The sequence below is a fragment of the Pteropus vampyrus genome, unplaced genomic scaffold, assembly GCF_000151845.1.
Source record: "Pteropus vampyrus isolate Shadow unplaced genomic scaffold, Pvam_2.0 Scaffold53, whole genome shotgun sequence".
In the NCBI taxonomy this organism is placed as follows: Eukaryota; Metazoa; Chordata; class Mammalia; order Chiroptera; family Pteropodidae; genus Pteropus; species Pteropus vampyrus.
Window position 1 is genome coordinate 4749760 of NW_011888834.1, and position 14894 is coordinate 4764653.

General features: G+C 32.8%; 1 protein-coding gene across 1 annotated transcript in view; it reads left to right on the forward strand.

Moving 5' to 3' along the window:
• The window catches only part of LOC105292214 (probable ATP-dependent RNA helicase DDX60), a 78902-nt gene that overhangs the window by 25857 nt on the left and 38151 nt on the right, over positions 1-14894 (forward strand). Inside the window, exons 10-17 of the mRNA XM_023530767.1 lie at positions 1743-1864; positions 3765-3931; positions 6207-6459; positions 7771-7934; positions 10971-11126; positions 12028-12177; positions 13849-13968; positions 14472-14567. Coding sequence (XP_023386535.1) covers positions 1743-1864; positions 3765-3931; positions 6207-6459; positions 7771-7934; positions 10971-11126; positions 12028-12177; positions 13849-13968; positions 14472-14567 — 1228 coding nt within the window. The remainder of the gene's footprint in view (positions 1-1742; positions 1865-3764; positions 3932-6206; positions 6460-7770; positions 7935-10970; positions 11127-12027; positions 12178-13848; positions 13969-14471; positions 14568-14894) is intronic.

The window sequence follows — 14894 nt, forward strand, 5'->3', positions numbered from 1 at the left end:
GGATATTTAAATTGTTTCCATGTCTGGCTGTCACGTTTCTTGAACACAGCAGTTGCTCTCCTACCTTATGGCCTTTCTACTTGCTCAAAATGTTCTGACTCAGACAATCCTTAATCCATTGCTCAAGTACCTATTCAGCAAGGCTTTTCCTGACCATTCCTCTTAAAACCACAGCATCTCCTTCTCTCAGAACTCACTAGCTTGTCTCCCTGCTTTATCTTTCTCCTTCATGCTTTTCACCATCTGGCATAGTATCTATAGCCATGCACTGGGTAATGATGTTGCAGTCAGTGATGGCCACATATGTGATAGTGGTCCCATAAGATTATAATGATTGATAAGCAAAAAGTTTGTGATGTTGAAAGAAAAGGCTGGACCCAACTATGGTGTTGAATTTACTGCTAGGTCTGGGTAGTGTAAATAGTCAAGGAGGCTGTCTACCTGCCCTGCATCTCTGTGCCTGCCCAAGGCTCTGGCTCTGAGTTGGCGAGGGAGTGAGAAGAGTGGGCTGGGGAGGAGGGGAGCCAGGAGCCTGTCCTCCCGCTGTGCCTGTCCCTGCATATACACAGAAATGCGCGCATATACACAGAAATGCACGCGCGCACACACACACACACACACACACACACTCATGCATACAAAGTCATTTCCCTTCCTTTTCTCTTTATCTCTTTCCTTCCAGTCACTTTCTACTCTTTCTCCTTTTCTTTCCCTCCCCTTCTCCTTTTTGTTATTTCTCTTCTCAAACTTTATTTCCCTGGATCTCTTTTGATCTCTGCTCTCCCTTTCTCTCCCCTACTCTTCCTTCCATCTCTCCCTCTTCCCTTTCTCCTGACATGTACTCTCCCTGTGAAGGCACCTCCCTCCACAGCCCTCTTATGGTCCCTGCAACATGTGAGTGTGTGTGCACACACTATCTCATACCATATTTTTTATTGTTCCTTTCCTATGTTTAGATACAAAAATACCATTGTGTTGCAATCCCTATAGTATTCAGTATAGTAACATGCTGAATAGATTTGTAGCCTAAGAGCAAGAGGTTATACCATGTAGCCTAGGTGCGTGGTAGGCTAGGCCATCTAGTTTTGTGGAAGTGAGCTCGATGATGTTTGCATGAGGAAATTACCTAACAATGCATTTGTCATAACATATTTGATCATTAAGCAACCCATGACTGTATTTTACCTTCATATTTCTTTGTTGTCTGTAACCCTCTGTCATTATATAAACTCCACAAAGACAGTTTTTCTATGTCCGTTTTGTTCATTGACATATTCTCAGCATCTATAAGAGTGCCTGCTATGCGCAGGTACTCAATGAAAATTTTGGACTGAATGAATAGTAGGTTCACAGGTGTCATTCTCTAATTTTTTCTCTATGCTTGAAATATTTTAGAAGTATGCACACATACACACATGTTAAAATAATCTACAGGGGTCTCTCAACTTTAGAAACACCATCTTTTATAATTAAGGCTATGTATTTCATCATTATTTGGTACCTAATTCAATTTCACATACAAATAAATTCTTTTTTCTTTATTCTTTTATTGCTATAGAGATGACAGTTCTACAAATAGTCTTGCCCATTTCTTGGCTATTTCTTCATGAGATAAATTGTTTTTAAAAACATGTTTTGCTCATTTAGAACTATAAAATTAAGGGTAAAATTCCATTAAATAAGTTCATGGCTTACGGTAGAAATAATGTGTATATTTTAATGTATACTTTTTGATTTTTTTTTCCCAGTGATGACCCAGCTGTTATATCTCTTTCTAAGAAGAAAGAATTTGATGAACTCAGACATTGGCATTCTTTTAGACTTCTCAGTGATGATTTTGAAAGGACTAGGTGCAACAGTGATGGTAAGTATAACTAATATATAGTAAACCTTTTCAACATGCTTACCTATTAAAGAATGGTATTGTATGTATAAGAAAAAGATGACTCATCTGAAATTAATGAAATCTAATTTATAGTCTCCTCCTTCACTCTCTCAGACTACCATACAAATTTCCACACCTTTCACATCAGAACCAGAGATAAGCTTGTTTCTATAGTATGAAAAATGTGATTCCAATCAATCCTTTGGGTAAAAAATCAGTTTTGTTGAGACAGGGTCTTTTAAGAAAATATTTTTAGGTTGCTACAACAAATTACATATTATTAACTCTTCTTTAGTTCTTTGTTCTTTTCCATTAAAAATTCATGTTGTATTATCTCAGGAGACCCAATGCCTTCATTAATCACATTATATTTTCAGCATTTACCCAAATTAGTAGTTAAATTAATTACTTGCTTTAAAACACTGTTTACTAATTATATTAATAAGTGAAACATGTCTTAAATATTCAAATAATCTAATCATTATTTTGGCATGAGTTATTATAGGTTAATATAGTTTTCTAATCTTATTTTCTTCTTGGATTTAAAATTGGTACCAGAAAATCTGTATAGGAAAAATTAAAAATCAGTTACACACACTTCAGATTTCTTATAGATTGGGAAGTGGAAGCCAGATTGGTATTACAGGTCTCTGAAACATGCATTCAGCATCTATCCTGTGAATTGAGACCTATGATGTGTTCAGCTTTGTGATGAATTCTGAGAGTATAGCAGGGAACATGAAAGATATGTTCATGCTCTTGTAGTGCTCACAGTCTAGCAGGGAAAGCAGATGTTAAACACACTGTTACAGAGATAATATTTAAAATTATAATGAATACTACAATCAGGTGCAGAGGGTGTGAAGAGAGTTGGATTGAGGAATCTGGGAATTTTTAAGCCAAATCTGAAAGATGACGACAGTTAACTGGGTGTGCGGTAGTGGTGGGGACCAGTAGGGCGACACCACGACAGGAAGCCACCAGAGAGCTGGAGTACAGAGATCGATGTGAGGTGAGTTTGAATCATGCAGGCTTTAGTGAAGATTTTGAACAATAGAAGAGTAACAGGAAGCCACTGAAATGTTGAAACCACATGAGTAATATGGTCAGGTTTATATCTTAGAAGAATTGCTTTGGTAGTGCCAGGTAAGTACTAGACTAATTGGGGGGATCGCTTTGTAAATTATGGAAATGTCTAATCACAATGCTGTACACCTGAAACTAATATAAAATAATATTCTATATCAACTGTAATTAAAAAATAAAAATTAAAAAGAATTGCTTTGGCAGCAGAATACAAAAAGAATACATACCTTTTAGTTCTATCTGGTACTGCAGACAAAGAACAGTCTGCAAATTTTACTCTTGTTTCTAGAGTCTATTCTATGATATTACCTGAAATTTGATAAAGTCGTTTTAGCCAAATGTTTCTGACCTAATTTTGGAGTAGCTTTCAGATACTCTGTTTCTAAATCAGATGCTTTTGTGAGTGTCCATGTACTTTGTCCTTGACCCGGTGCTCAGTGCCATCACAGTGCCAAAGAGCTGAGTTTTCTGTTATGATTTTGATGTCCTGGAAGAAAAGGAAGGCATAAGCTCAACATTGACTTATTCTGTGAGATATATTCATAATGCCTAGTAGATTATAATGAAATGAAAATGCAAATGACAGACACTGACTTAGATTCATCCATGTTATTTAAATATGGCTCAAATAATTTGAGCTTCTATATCTCAATCTCTGACATGTCTATAATTTGATTAGTGCAAATTTTTAAGGATATTTGTCAAAGCCTTTTTCATGAATGTTCTCTGAATCAAACTCCTATTTATAAATAGCATTGTCAGCATATATTAATAATTTTTTTATTCCCTACAGCTAAATCCAAAGATGCTAAAGAAAGAAGGGAAATACAGAAATTACATCTTTTTTATCACATCTTGGGAAAATCTTTGATGGGAAGTAACAGATCAGTAAAGTTTATAACAAGAGGAACTCTACCACCTCCCAAAAATTCTTCCATGGAAAAAAAAACAAAACACCAGGTATAATCTTGGTCTATCAGGGCTCAGTCATGTAGGGGTCCTGAGGTCTACACTTTTCATCAGGGATCTTCATTAACAGTATCCACCATTATGCACATTGGTAATCTCATGCGTTATTAGAGAAGAAAAAACTCGTTTTTCTAAAAAAACTGTCAAATTGAGTATACTCAAAATACTAACCATGAATTATAAAAGATACCTTTATAATACTTGTAAAATGAAGAAAAGTATAATGGAGAAAACAATTCCAATAGGACCTTCACACAGAGTTAAACATTTTTAGCATTTTAGTGCATTTCCTTGCAGTCATTTTTCTTTTTATGTTATTAAAAATCTTTTGAAACAGTTTTTTTTGTGGCTATATAATCTATAGTATGGCATTCTATTATTTGTTTAATTTTTTTCTTTTGAAATATAGAAAAACAGAAAAAAAAAGGAGAAAAAAAGTCTATACTCACATTTCACAATAACCACTATTAATATAGTGATATACAAACTTTCAGTCATTTTTACTCATGATGTTTTTTTCCCCCCAAAATGCCTGTATGTACTTTTAATCTGTCTCCATCTATCATATATAATAGGTGTTTTTCTGTGTCATTAAATATGCTTCCATAATAAGACATTGTTTCCCAAATTTTAAACAGCTTTTAAAAAAAGATTATAAAGGTCAAACATAAATTTGGGTTATTTAGAAAACTACTTTAAAAATCACTAAAATTTTACCCCACCCACAAAGTTACTTTTATTAACTTTCTGGTGACTATCCTTCCAAATATTTCAATCTATACATATTTAAAAACATACACTTGAACAATTTTAAAATTTACATATAGTTTTATTATTTTTCCCTATTAATGTGTTTTGAAGAACTTTCTATTTCAATGAGTTCGAAATAAATTTTTTCTGTTAATATTTTCATGATAGTTTATAATATGTTTATTTTTCCATTTTTATTGTTTATTATGTTTCCATTATTTTACTATTATAACTTGTGCTATCATATTTGGATCTTTTACCTTTTTCTAATTTATTTAGAGAAGTAATTACTGGATGAAAGACTATAAAAATTTTTAGGGCTTTTGATATACATTTTTGATATTCATTTTAATATATATTCTCATTTTAGAGGGCTATCCCAAATTTTATTCTTATTTTAATATTATTATAAATAATAATAATATGTTATTGGTTTATTGAACTCTCATGGGAAAAACACTGTACTAAGTTACATAGTGAGTCATTGACCAAGGGTGGACTCTAGAACCTGCCCTTTTAGCCATTCAGTTATAATAATGACCTTTATCAGTGTACGATAATGCCTGGCTTTTTTTTTTTTTTTTTAATTCCTCTCGGTGAGAGGTTTTAATCTCAATTATTTGAACACTAGCGATATGAGTATATTTTTAAAATTTAGAATCCGTTCGTGTTTATTCCCCTATGAATTTATCTCATGTCTTTTTATCTACTGTTGCTAGAGTATTTTCCTTTTGCTTTTTTATTGCTGAGAGCTATGCATATTTGTCATACATGTTGAAAATATTTTCTAAGTCTTCATTCTCTATTTTGTGCTTAAGGAAGTTCATTTTTTTTGGATGTTATCCCTGTAGACCACTCTTTCCTGGGATATCATTTTACCTCTGGTTAGGATGTGCTACTCGCATGAGTAGACAACGTTGTTTATTCCATTGTTTCTGTCCTGAAGAGGGAGAGGATGAAAGAGAGTTAAATAAGGATGTACCCTGAGTTCTGGACAAGAAATTTGTTTTAGAGATCAGCTATGGCAACATTCTCTTTTTTATGCAGTAGTCCAGATATTACAATATTAGACCTGATGACTTTGTACCTCATTCAGACTTACTAGTTTTCTCTTGGGAATCACTGGGCAAAAGTAGTATTTGTTTTACTATAAAGCATAACATGCTACACTCCTGGGCAGTTTTTGTGATTACACCACAGTTTGTCTAATTTTATAAATGGTATATGCCCCTTAGACCCAACCCCACAGACGTGGAATGTCAGAACACAGGTTTTCAGCATAATAGATTGAGAAAATAATAGCTGAGGAGACAGAATGGGGAATGTTGAATTATTATGCTTGTATAAATATAGAAGTTTGCATGTAATTATTTGGGTTCCTTAAGGTGCTACTTCAATGTCCTAAATGGTAAACTAATGGCCTGAAATATTGTATATTTCTTTCAAAAATATCAATATTCTTCCAGATACATTTGTTTTGTTGTTGATTTCTTCCTATTTCTTTGGTTTTTCTTAGAAGACAAATGCAGAAAAATTTATTGAGGAAAATCAAAAGAGACAACTAGCTAAACTAGAGAAAAGAGAGGAAGAAAGATGGAATAACTTGTCCTTACATATTGAAAAGGAAATTAAAGAAAATTTTAATTCTGGAATAAAAAGACTAGAAAATTTTCTCCAGACATGCCCTGTTAAGTCTGTAAAATTTACTGCAGAAATGGTAGGATTGGATACCTGTTTCAAATTATGGATGGAATGCTGTTTAAAACCAGGTATGTAAAATATTAATTTTAGAAATTCTTGAAATAATAAGTCAGTAAGAACAGAGCAAAAGAATTGATATTGCCCCATATGCTGGTTCTTCTGGTCTGTATGACATTGGGGATTCTTTTTGATATCTAAAGAGTAAGCTTTTCTTTGTTTCATCTACTAATAACATGATGACTATTTGTGTATGTGATGGGTATTGGTGGATAGATTTAATATGAAATTCAATTCAGTAAACAGTTCTTCAAGGTTAGTCATGAGCTGAGTACCTCATTAGGTGCCCATGGGGCTTCTGAAGAGAAGGGCATGGGTTCTTCTCTGAAGCTACTTAATGAGCAGTCTCCCAAGGAACTCAGGCACATGCTGAATTAACTGCAGTACAGTATGATAACCACAACCAAAACTATATGCAGTAAGTCCTCATGTAAATTCATCTATAGGTCCTATGACTTTAAGCGTATAGTGAAACTAATTTTACCTTAGAGTTTTTGGAATAAACAGAAGTTAAGTTCCTATAGCATCTCATCAACACTATAATGAAACAACATTAAACAAACTGGTGTTATTCGAGGACCTACTGTACGTGTGTATATATATATATATATTACATGTAAGAAACCGAGGTTCCAGTATTGTGTGCCCAAATGTCAGTGACAGAGAAAGAACTTTAATATAACACTCATACTCCAAAGAATATGCACAAGTTAAATAATTAGTAAACTGGGGCACAACAATATTTTAGATGAGCGCCAGAGAATGAACATTTTTGTTTAGAGGGAAGATGACAGATATTTATCTCTTAATTGTGTTCACAGGAAAGTAAATATTAAAAGAGTAAAATATAGAATGGCCTTCTTTAAAAAATGTCAATTCAGCCCATATTCTGTATTAATTCTTGTATTAATAGTAACTGCTGACATTATTGTATCATTTTACATGAATTAATTTGTTTAATCCTAATAGTAACTACGTGAAGTGAGACCTATTATTAGTATCTCCATGATCTGTATAAAGAAAATGAAGCTTAGACATGTAACTTTTTCAAGTTCCTAAGTCAAACACAGGCAAGTTAAATTTGAATTTCAGATAAATAACAAATTTTTTAGTATAAGCATATGTTATGAAATACACATCTTAAACTGGATTTCCTGTATTTTTATTTACTGAAGTTGGCAACTCTATTCTATATAACTCGAGGTCACACTCAACTGCTAGTTACTATGAATTTCTCAATTATTATGAGTGATTCATATGGATATGCTTTTTTTAATCCTATATCCTTACGTAACTTATGTATGCTAATATTTTTTCAACAGAAGCAGAATCCAGAGATATAAACATAATAATTAATTTGATGAAAAAGATTTACATACTTCATGAAAAATATTCAGAACTACTACAAAATACACATCGACAAAAATTAGCCAAATATCTAAAATATATTGGATTTGACAACTTAGCATACTCATTGTGTCCTCAGGTAGATAGTATAAAAAATATTATATGACAATTGTGTGTGTGTGTGTGTGAAATATTTTGTGTAATGTTTAGTAGAATTAATACATATCAGATTAAGTTAATGGTTAGCCAAGTATTATCCTATATAGACACAGATCTGATATTTTTTATGGTTTTGTTTTTTAGCTAGAATATATGTTTTATTTGTACTAGGGGCGCTATGGTCTAAATGTTTGTGTCCTCTTCCCCACATTCATATGATGAAATTTTAACCCCAGAGTGATGATATTTGGAACTGGAGTCTTTGGAGGGTGATTAGGGCTTGATGGCAGAGCTTTCTTGAATGGAATTACTGCCCTTAGAAAAGAGACTTCAGAGAGCTAGCTTTTCCCTTCACCATGTGAGGTTATGGCAAAAAGATGGCCTTATAAAGCGCAGGCTCTTACCAGACACCAAATTTGCTACTGCCATGATCTTGAACTTTCTAACTTTCAAAACTATGAGACGTAAATGCTTGTTGTTTGCAAGACACCAAGTTTATGGTATTTTTGTTGTAGTAGCCTCAGTGGATTAAATGCAGGAGCTCCCCATTTCACTTAGAACTATTTTTTTTTTTTTTTTACCAAAGTCACAGGGCCCTATGTATCTGGTCCTCAGTTACCAATCTGTTCCTGTTTCCAACCTGTTTGTTGAGTGAACAGAATTCTCTCTTTTTTTTTTTTGCCAAAGAGTATTATATCAGCTGTTTCTTCTCTATGAACGTCTGTTCCCTCGGATCTTAGCATGGCTTACTCCTTTAGTTGTTAATGTTTTAGGTGAATCATCATGTTATTAAAGAAACATTTTATGGCTGGTCTGAGACTATCCAATCTTAAGTAGCATTTCCTCTACTCTCTCCGCCACTCACAAAGTCATTAAGAAGTTTATTTCTCTTTCTGAATAGCATATATCACTATCTGAATATTTACATGTATGTTTACCCATTTATTTATTGTTTCTCAAAATTAGAATGTAAGTTCAATAGAACCATGGCATTTTAAAGTCTTGTTTATTGCTATGCCCCTTATATAGTAAATTTTACAAATCTGTTCAATAAATGAAAGGAATAAATAAAGAAAAGATGTAAGGGTAAAGGAGAAGAAAGAATTCTACTATAGATGTGATTATTTCCTGTAAATTTTGTTGTTTATTCATTGGGGAAATTTCTGAAGACTTCTGGAAAGAATTAAAATTCACCCTTCAGAGAGATGGATCAAATTAAATTTTCCCCTAGGAAAATTTTACTTACTCTTGGATGTTTTTACATATACTGGTTCCTTTAAACTTCTTATTTGTCTTTAGCTGGTACTTCAAAAGAATTCTGTTTGAGAGAAAATATTTTTAAGTTGAAATATTTCTCCAAATAATGACTTGAGAACCATAAGAAGTACATTTAGAAACAGGGCAGCTGAACTTGTGCTATTTCTTGGTCTTGGTAGAGTGGAGCTACTTTCTGTTACTAGAGGAATGGAAGGGGTGGGGGACACCAGCTCAGGATGAATGGCCAGAAAAAAGAGACATAGCCTTTTGTTTTCTCTTGAACTAGTCCTTTCTATAATGGCTCTATGACTTTCCTGAGTCTTCATACCAGCCCACCACAGAGATGCAGCGTTTTGCTAGTTTGCCCATTCATGAAGAACACTAACAAGGGCCATAGTCCTTTCTAGCTATATCTTATTTCCATAAGCTCAAGGTGACTTTGGGCCACACCTTGGTAATTCTATAAATGCCTCTGGAGAGCATGAGGCCAGCTTTCCCAGGTGGCTTTTGTTCTCCCCTATTATACTTAACATCTAGCACAGAAATAGCCCTGCATTTTGATTACCCAAGTGCGATAGCTAAAATTCAACTGTCATATTTAACAAGGCTTGTGAAGCTTTGTGGATATAGAAATGACTTACACTGCAGAAAAATATCTCAATGCAGAATATGAGATGAGCTCATAGTCCAAATCCAACCAAAGTATGGACAAGACATCTCTTTCTTTGTTTGTTCTATCCTTACCTCATATTTCCTGGATAGAGAGGGCCATGTTTCCTTAATGCTTTGAGGTACTTGAGATATTGGGAGAAATGATTTTTCCTAAAATAAATTTATAAGCTGAAAGAAAGCAATTCTGTGCCTCTTCTTTTTTAAAAAAACAAAAACAAAAAAAACTAGGCAATGATGGACAGAATTCTAACTCCCCACTGTTTCCATCTCCAGGTCTGGAGTTTCTGCTCCAGCTCTGAAATAGGATATTTCTTTTATTATTGTATGATCAAAGTGTTACAGTTTCTTTTTTCTTTTTTCTTAAACATGAAAATAATTAGAAAAAAATGCTGCTAATTAAAATTTTTAAATTATATTTTTGGTAATTTTTAAATGAAAATTTTTTTCTGCTTCAGACCATCAATGTTTCAAAACATGTTTTATGGTTAATTCTCAACCAGGATGCCACAACATATGAATCTATATTTCTCATACTTTCCTTGTATTATCATAATCGAGTGCTATCAGAACTTCAAGAATAAAGGCTATGTCAAATATATGAATTTCTTGTAATGGTGAATTCCTTATTGATAAGTTATTTACTCATCAGGTAGAATTCTTTGAGTAAAATAATTTGTAAGATGATGTATGTTAATTATATAGATTCTTATAAGAATACATATTTTTTTTATTAAAGAAGCCCTTTTAAGATTAGCAAGAGCTCCTTAATTAAAATACAATTTTTATTGTGTGTGTGGAGGGGTTGTTTGTATTTAACAGTTATCAAATATTATGCTGATTTATAATTAAAAGAATAATTCCATATTGCCTTTTGCTTATATTCTATGGAATATGGTATGACACATAAAAGTATTTTAAAAATTCTGATGAAGATATGGTATCTATATTTTACCTTCCTTTGTTAACTCTGAATAATCGTGAATGCAATCTTGTTGACACAAAGCAAACTACAACATGATTGATAATAATTTCCTTGCCCAGATTAAAAATTGTAAATATGAAAATCTAATATGTATCTTTATTTTAGGTGCAGGAATCAGATACTAAGAAGGATATTTCTAAATATTCAATTCACATGGGAGCAGCTCGGTTTCAGTTAACACACATGAGCCCTTACTTATTTCGAGAAGAAAGAAGTGATCCAGATCCCAGGGTTCATCATTTTATACCCGACACATGGCAGGTATTTACTGAGAAGATCTGCAGCCCAGGAAGTTGAAGAAACTTGATGGAAACAGTTGGTTCAGATCTAATAGTATGCAACAAATTTTGGATATGTAAATCATTATAGAATGCAACATGATGACCATGAAAATAAATTCATGTTTTGACTTAAGAGATAAAAGAACACAGAAAAGAGTCAGTTGAAATGAAAAAAATATTGGTTCTATTAAATGATAGAGGCTGGATTAAAAATGAGTCTAACTCCAATTAGACTTCTCTTAACTATTCCATTATATGATATGTACATCTGTTTAATTTCAAGTCTAAAATATAGTGCCTGATGTTTAATGATATGCGTTTGGTGAGAGTTCACTATTCTTTGAAACAGTGGTGCTATCAGATTATCCAAATGTTAAACAGCAGAGTCATTCATAATATATCATGATAAATAATGATAAATATGTAGCCTGTTATATATGTGTATATTTTTTGAAAAAACTTCTATTTTCTAAAACTTATTCATTTTATGACCTTTAATTTATAAACAGAAAAATGGAATTCAAACAACAGCGGATTTGGGCAATTTTGATTTCAGTCTGAGGTTCCCCAACTCAAGTTAAAATGAATGCAAAGAGCTGGGCTGCATAATAACCTGGGCAGGCCCCTAGCAATGATGTCTGTTTATTAGGATATTTTTCTCTAAGTTTAAGAGAAGAATTTTTTTAGTAGAAAGTGAGATGTGAATTGAGTTATTTCCAAATAACAGTAAATGGTGATTCCCTTAACTACCTGCCATTTTGAACACTACGTCTCAGAAAGAACTGTGTATACTAATTCACCTTAGAGATAATTGCCATTAAATTAAAAATTGACACTAAAGATGTATTTTAAAAATGAAATATGATTCTTTTCTTATCTAGAGAGAACTTCTTGATGTTGTAGATAATAATGAATCTGCTGTAATTGTTGCCCCGACGTCATCAGGGAAAACCTACGCTTCTTACTACTGCATGGAGAAAATCCTGAGAGAGAGTGATGAAGGGGTGGTTGTGTATGTTGCTCCAACAAAGGTATTGTGTCTATATGACACTATATATCTTACAGTAATTTTCCTCAACTGTGATTTGTGCCTTTATTCATAGAGAGGTGTCAGAGTGTATAGGCTTCAGTTTTGTAGTCATGGATGTGAAGGTCTCGAGCTAGTTTTTTACCTTAGTTTCTCTACCTGTAAAAAGAGAATAATGATGCTTACATTACAGAGTAGTCTCCCTTATCCATGGTTTTGCTTTCCATAGTTTTCGTTACTCATGGTCACCTGTGGTCCAAAAATATTAAATGGAAAATTCTAGACATGAACAATTCATAAGGTTTCAATTGTGTACCATTCTGAGTAGCATGATAAAATCTTGCATTATCCCACTGTGTCCCTCCTGGTATGTGAATCATCCCTGTGTCCAGTGTATCCATGCTGTATGCACGCTTCACCCATTAATCACTTAGCAACCCTTGGTTATCAGATCAACTGTCGTGGTATTGCAGTGCTTGTGTTCAAGTAATTTTATTTTACTTAATAGTGGCTCCAAAATGCAAAAGTAGTGATGCTGGCCAAAGAGATATGGATATGCCAAAGAGAAGCCGTGAAGTTCTTTATTTAAGTAAAATGGTATATATATATGTGTGTGTGTGTGTGTGTGTGTGTGTATATAGGAAAAGACATAGTACTATATATATAAGGATTCCTACTATCTAAGGCTTCAGGCATCCACTGGGAATCATAGAATATATGCCCTACAGATAAGAGGGAACTGCTGTACTTTTATTCTAAGCATTAAGTGAAATGATATATGTAAAGTATCTAATAGTATTGTCTGGGTGTAAACAATGATCAATAAGTGGTACTATTCACCCTTATTTTTTATTCATTTTATTGCTTAAACCTCCTTAGGACCAATACTTATTAAAAATAAGGATTTGACACTTATGGGAATTTTGCTAAAAGAAACCATTTGATATTTGTGCCAGGGTTAAGAGATTATAGGCAAGTTCATGAGAGAGAGAAAGGGAGAGGAAAAGGCACCTATTCTCAGTTTTACCTTCTCCTTGGTTGGATAAATGCTTTGTGGAATAACCCCTGATTATTGCAAGTGCTATAGGCTTCTTCCTCTAGAGCAATGTGTCTAAAACAGAGTTGAGCTGTTCTTAGCTAAATCTGAATTTTTCTCTTCATTTAGAAGGGATTTGGGGTATTCCTCTCTCTCCTTTCTTAAGAGAATACTTAATTGCAGGCCTTAAAGATGCACTGAGAGGAAACTCAGAATGCTAGTTTTGGGAGGGATCATCTCTATAATACAACTTAGTCCTCTCATTTTCCAGATGAGAAAACTAACGCTTAGTGAAGTATTGTGCTGATCATTGGAGAGCCAATTAGATTTTTAAATTAAAAAATCATCATCTGATTTCACCTGTACAAATATATATCACATTTATGTGTTATAGATTATTGTTTATTATTTCTAGCTATCACATTAATAAACAGTATGCCATATTGTACATTAAGGAAACTTTAAAATGGAACCATTGGGAAGCATTGGGTACTAGTAATTCTTTTATTAAGAAAGAGATACAAAATTGGTACTGAAATTTTTTGCGTGTAAATTTGTTTTAGACATTGGTTTACTTTAAACAATTTTTTGTGTTGTCAGTATTTACTAAATAGCAGATTATGTCTTTTATGATTTAAGGCTCTTGTTAATCAAGTGGTAGGAACTGTCTACAGTTTATTTACCAAAACATTGCCAAAAGGATTAGTGGTGTGTGGAGTTTTTACAAGAGATTACCGTCATGACACCTTGAATTGTCAGGTATGTCACAGACATGAACACATAATAAGTAACAACGTATGTTAACGACACTTTGGTAGCCACTTCAAGGTTTTAATGTGAAGATAAATTAACTTCACAATTACATTGATAAATATATTTATATTTGAGCATATTATTTTTCTTATTTGTAATTTGGTTAACTTTCAAATAATTTTTTATACAAATTAGAATATGCATTTCTTTTCTGAAATTTCAGCAGGAGTAGGCAACTTTCTTCAATGGTGATGGTTTCAAATTGTGATGATTTATATTCCTAATATATGAGAGAATAGTTATTAATGAAATAAGCTTAACATTATTGAATGCGTCAACAGCAACATACATCTGTTATACAAATTCATTTTACCTTTCCACAAATGAGATGGTTTTTAAAGCCAATATAAATATACTGTTATCTAAAATATTTTATTGAAGTTTAAAAGTTAAAGCTTGATCTTTAAAAAAAAACAAGTCAATGGTTACCTATTTTTTTAAAAAAACAGATATTGGTGACAGTACCTCAGTGTTTGGAAATACTCTTGCTATCACCTCATAGACAACAGTGGGTGAAAAGGATGAGATATGTCATATTTGATGAGGTACGCAACCTTTCATTACTATTATCCCAACTAAATAGTTTTCTATATATAAAATACATAATTTATGTATTTTAGTAAAAGTGGTGATCATATGGATAGTTATTAAAATATTCAGTTTATTAAAGAGGTATGTGCTTGTGGTAAAAAACAGATCTGGAAAGAGTTGGAATAGGAAAATGGAAAATAATTCTAGATTAAAAGTGATAGTAGCAGAGAAAAAGAATCCCAGAAATCATTGGAGACACCCATGACTAATTAGCAATAGAAATTTTTCTTTAACCAAAAGACTTTTATCCCACTGAACTATTTTTTAAGAGGTATTTCCTA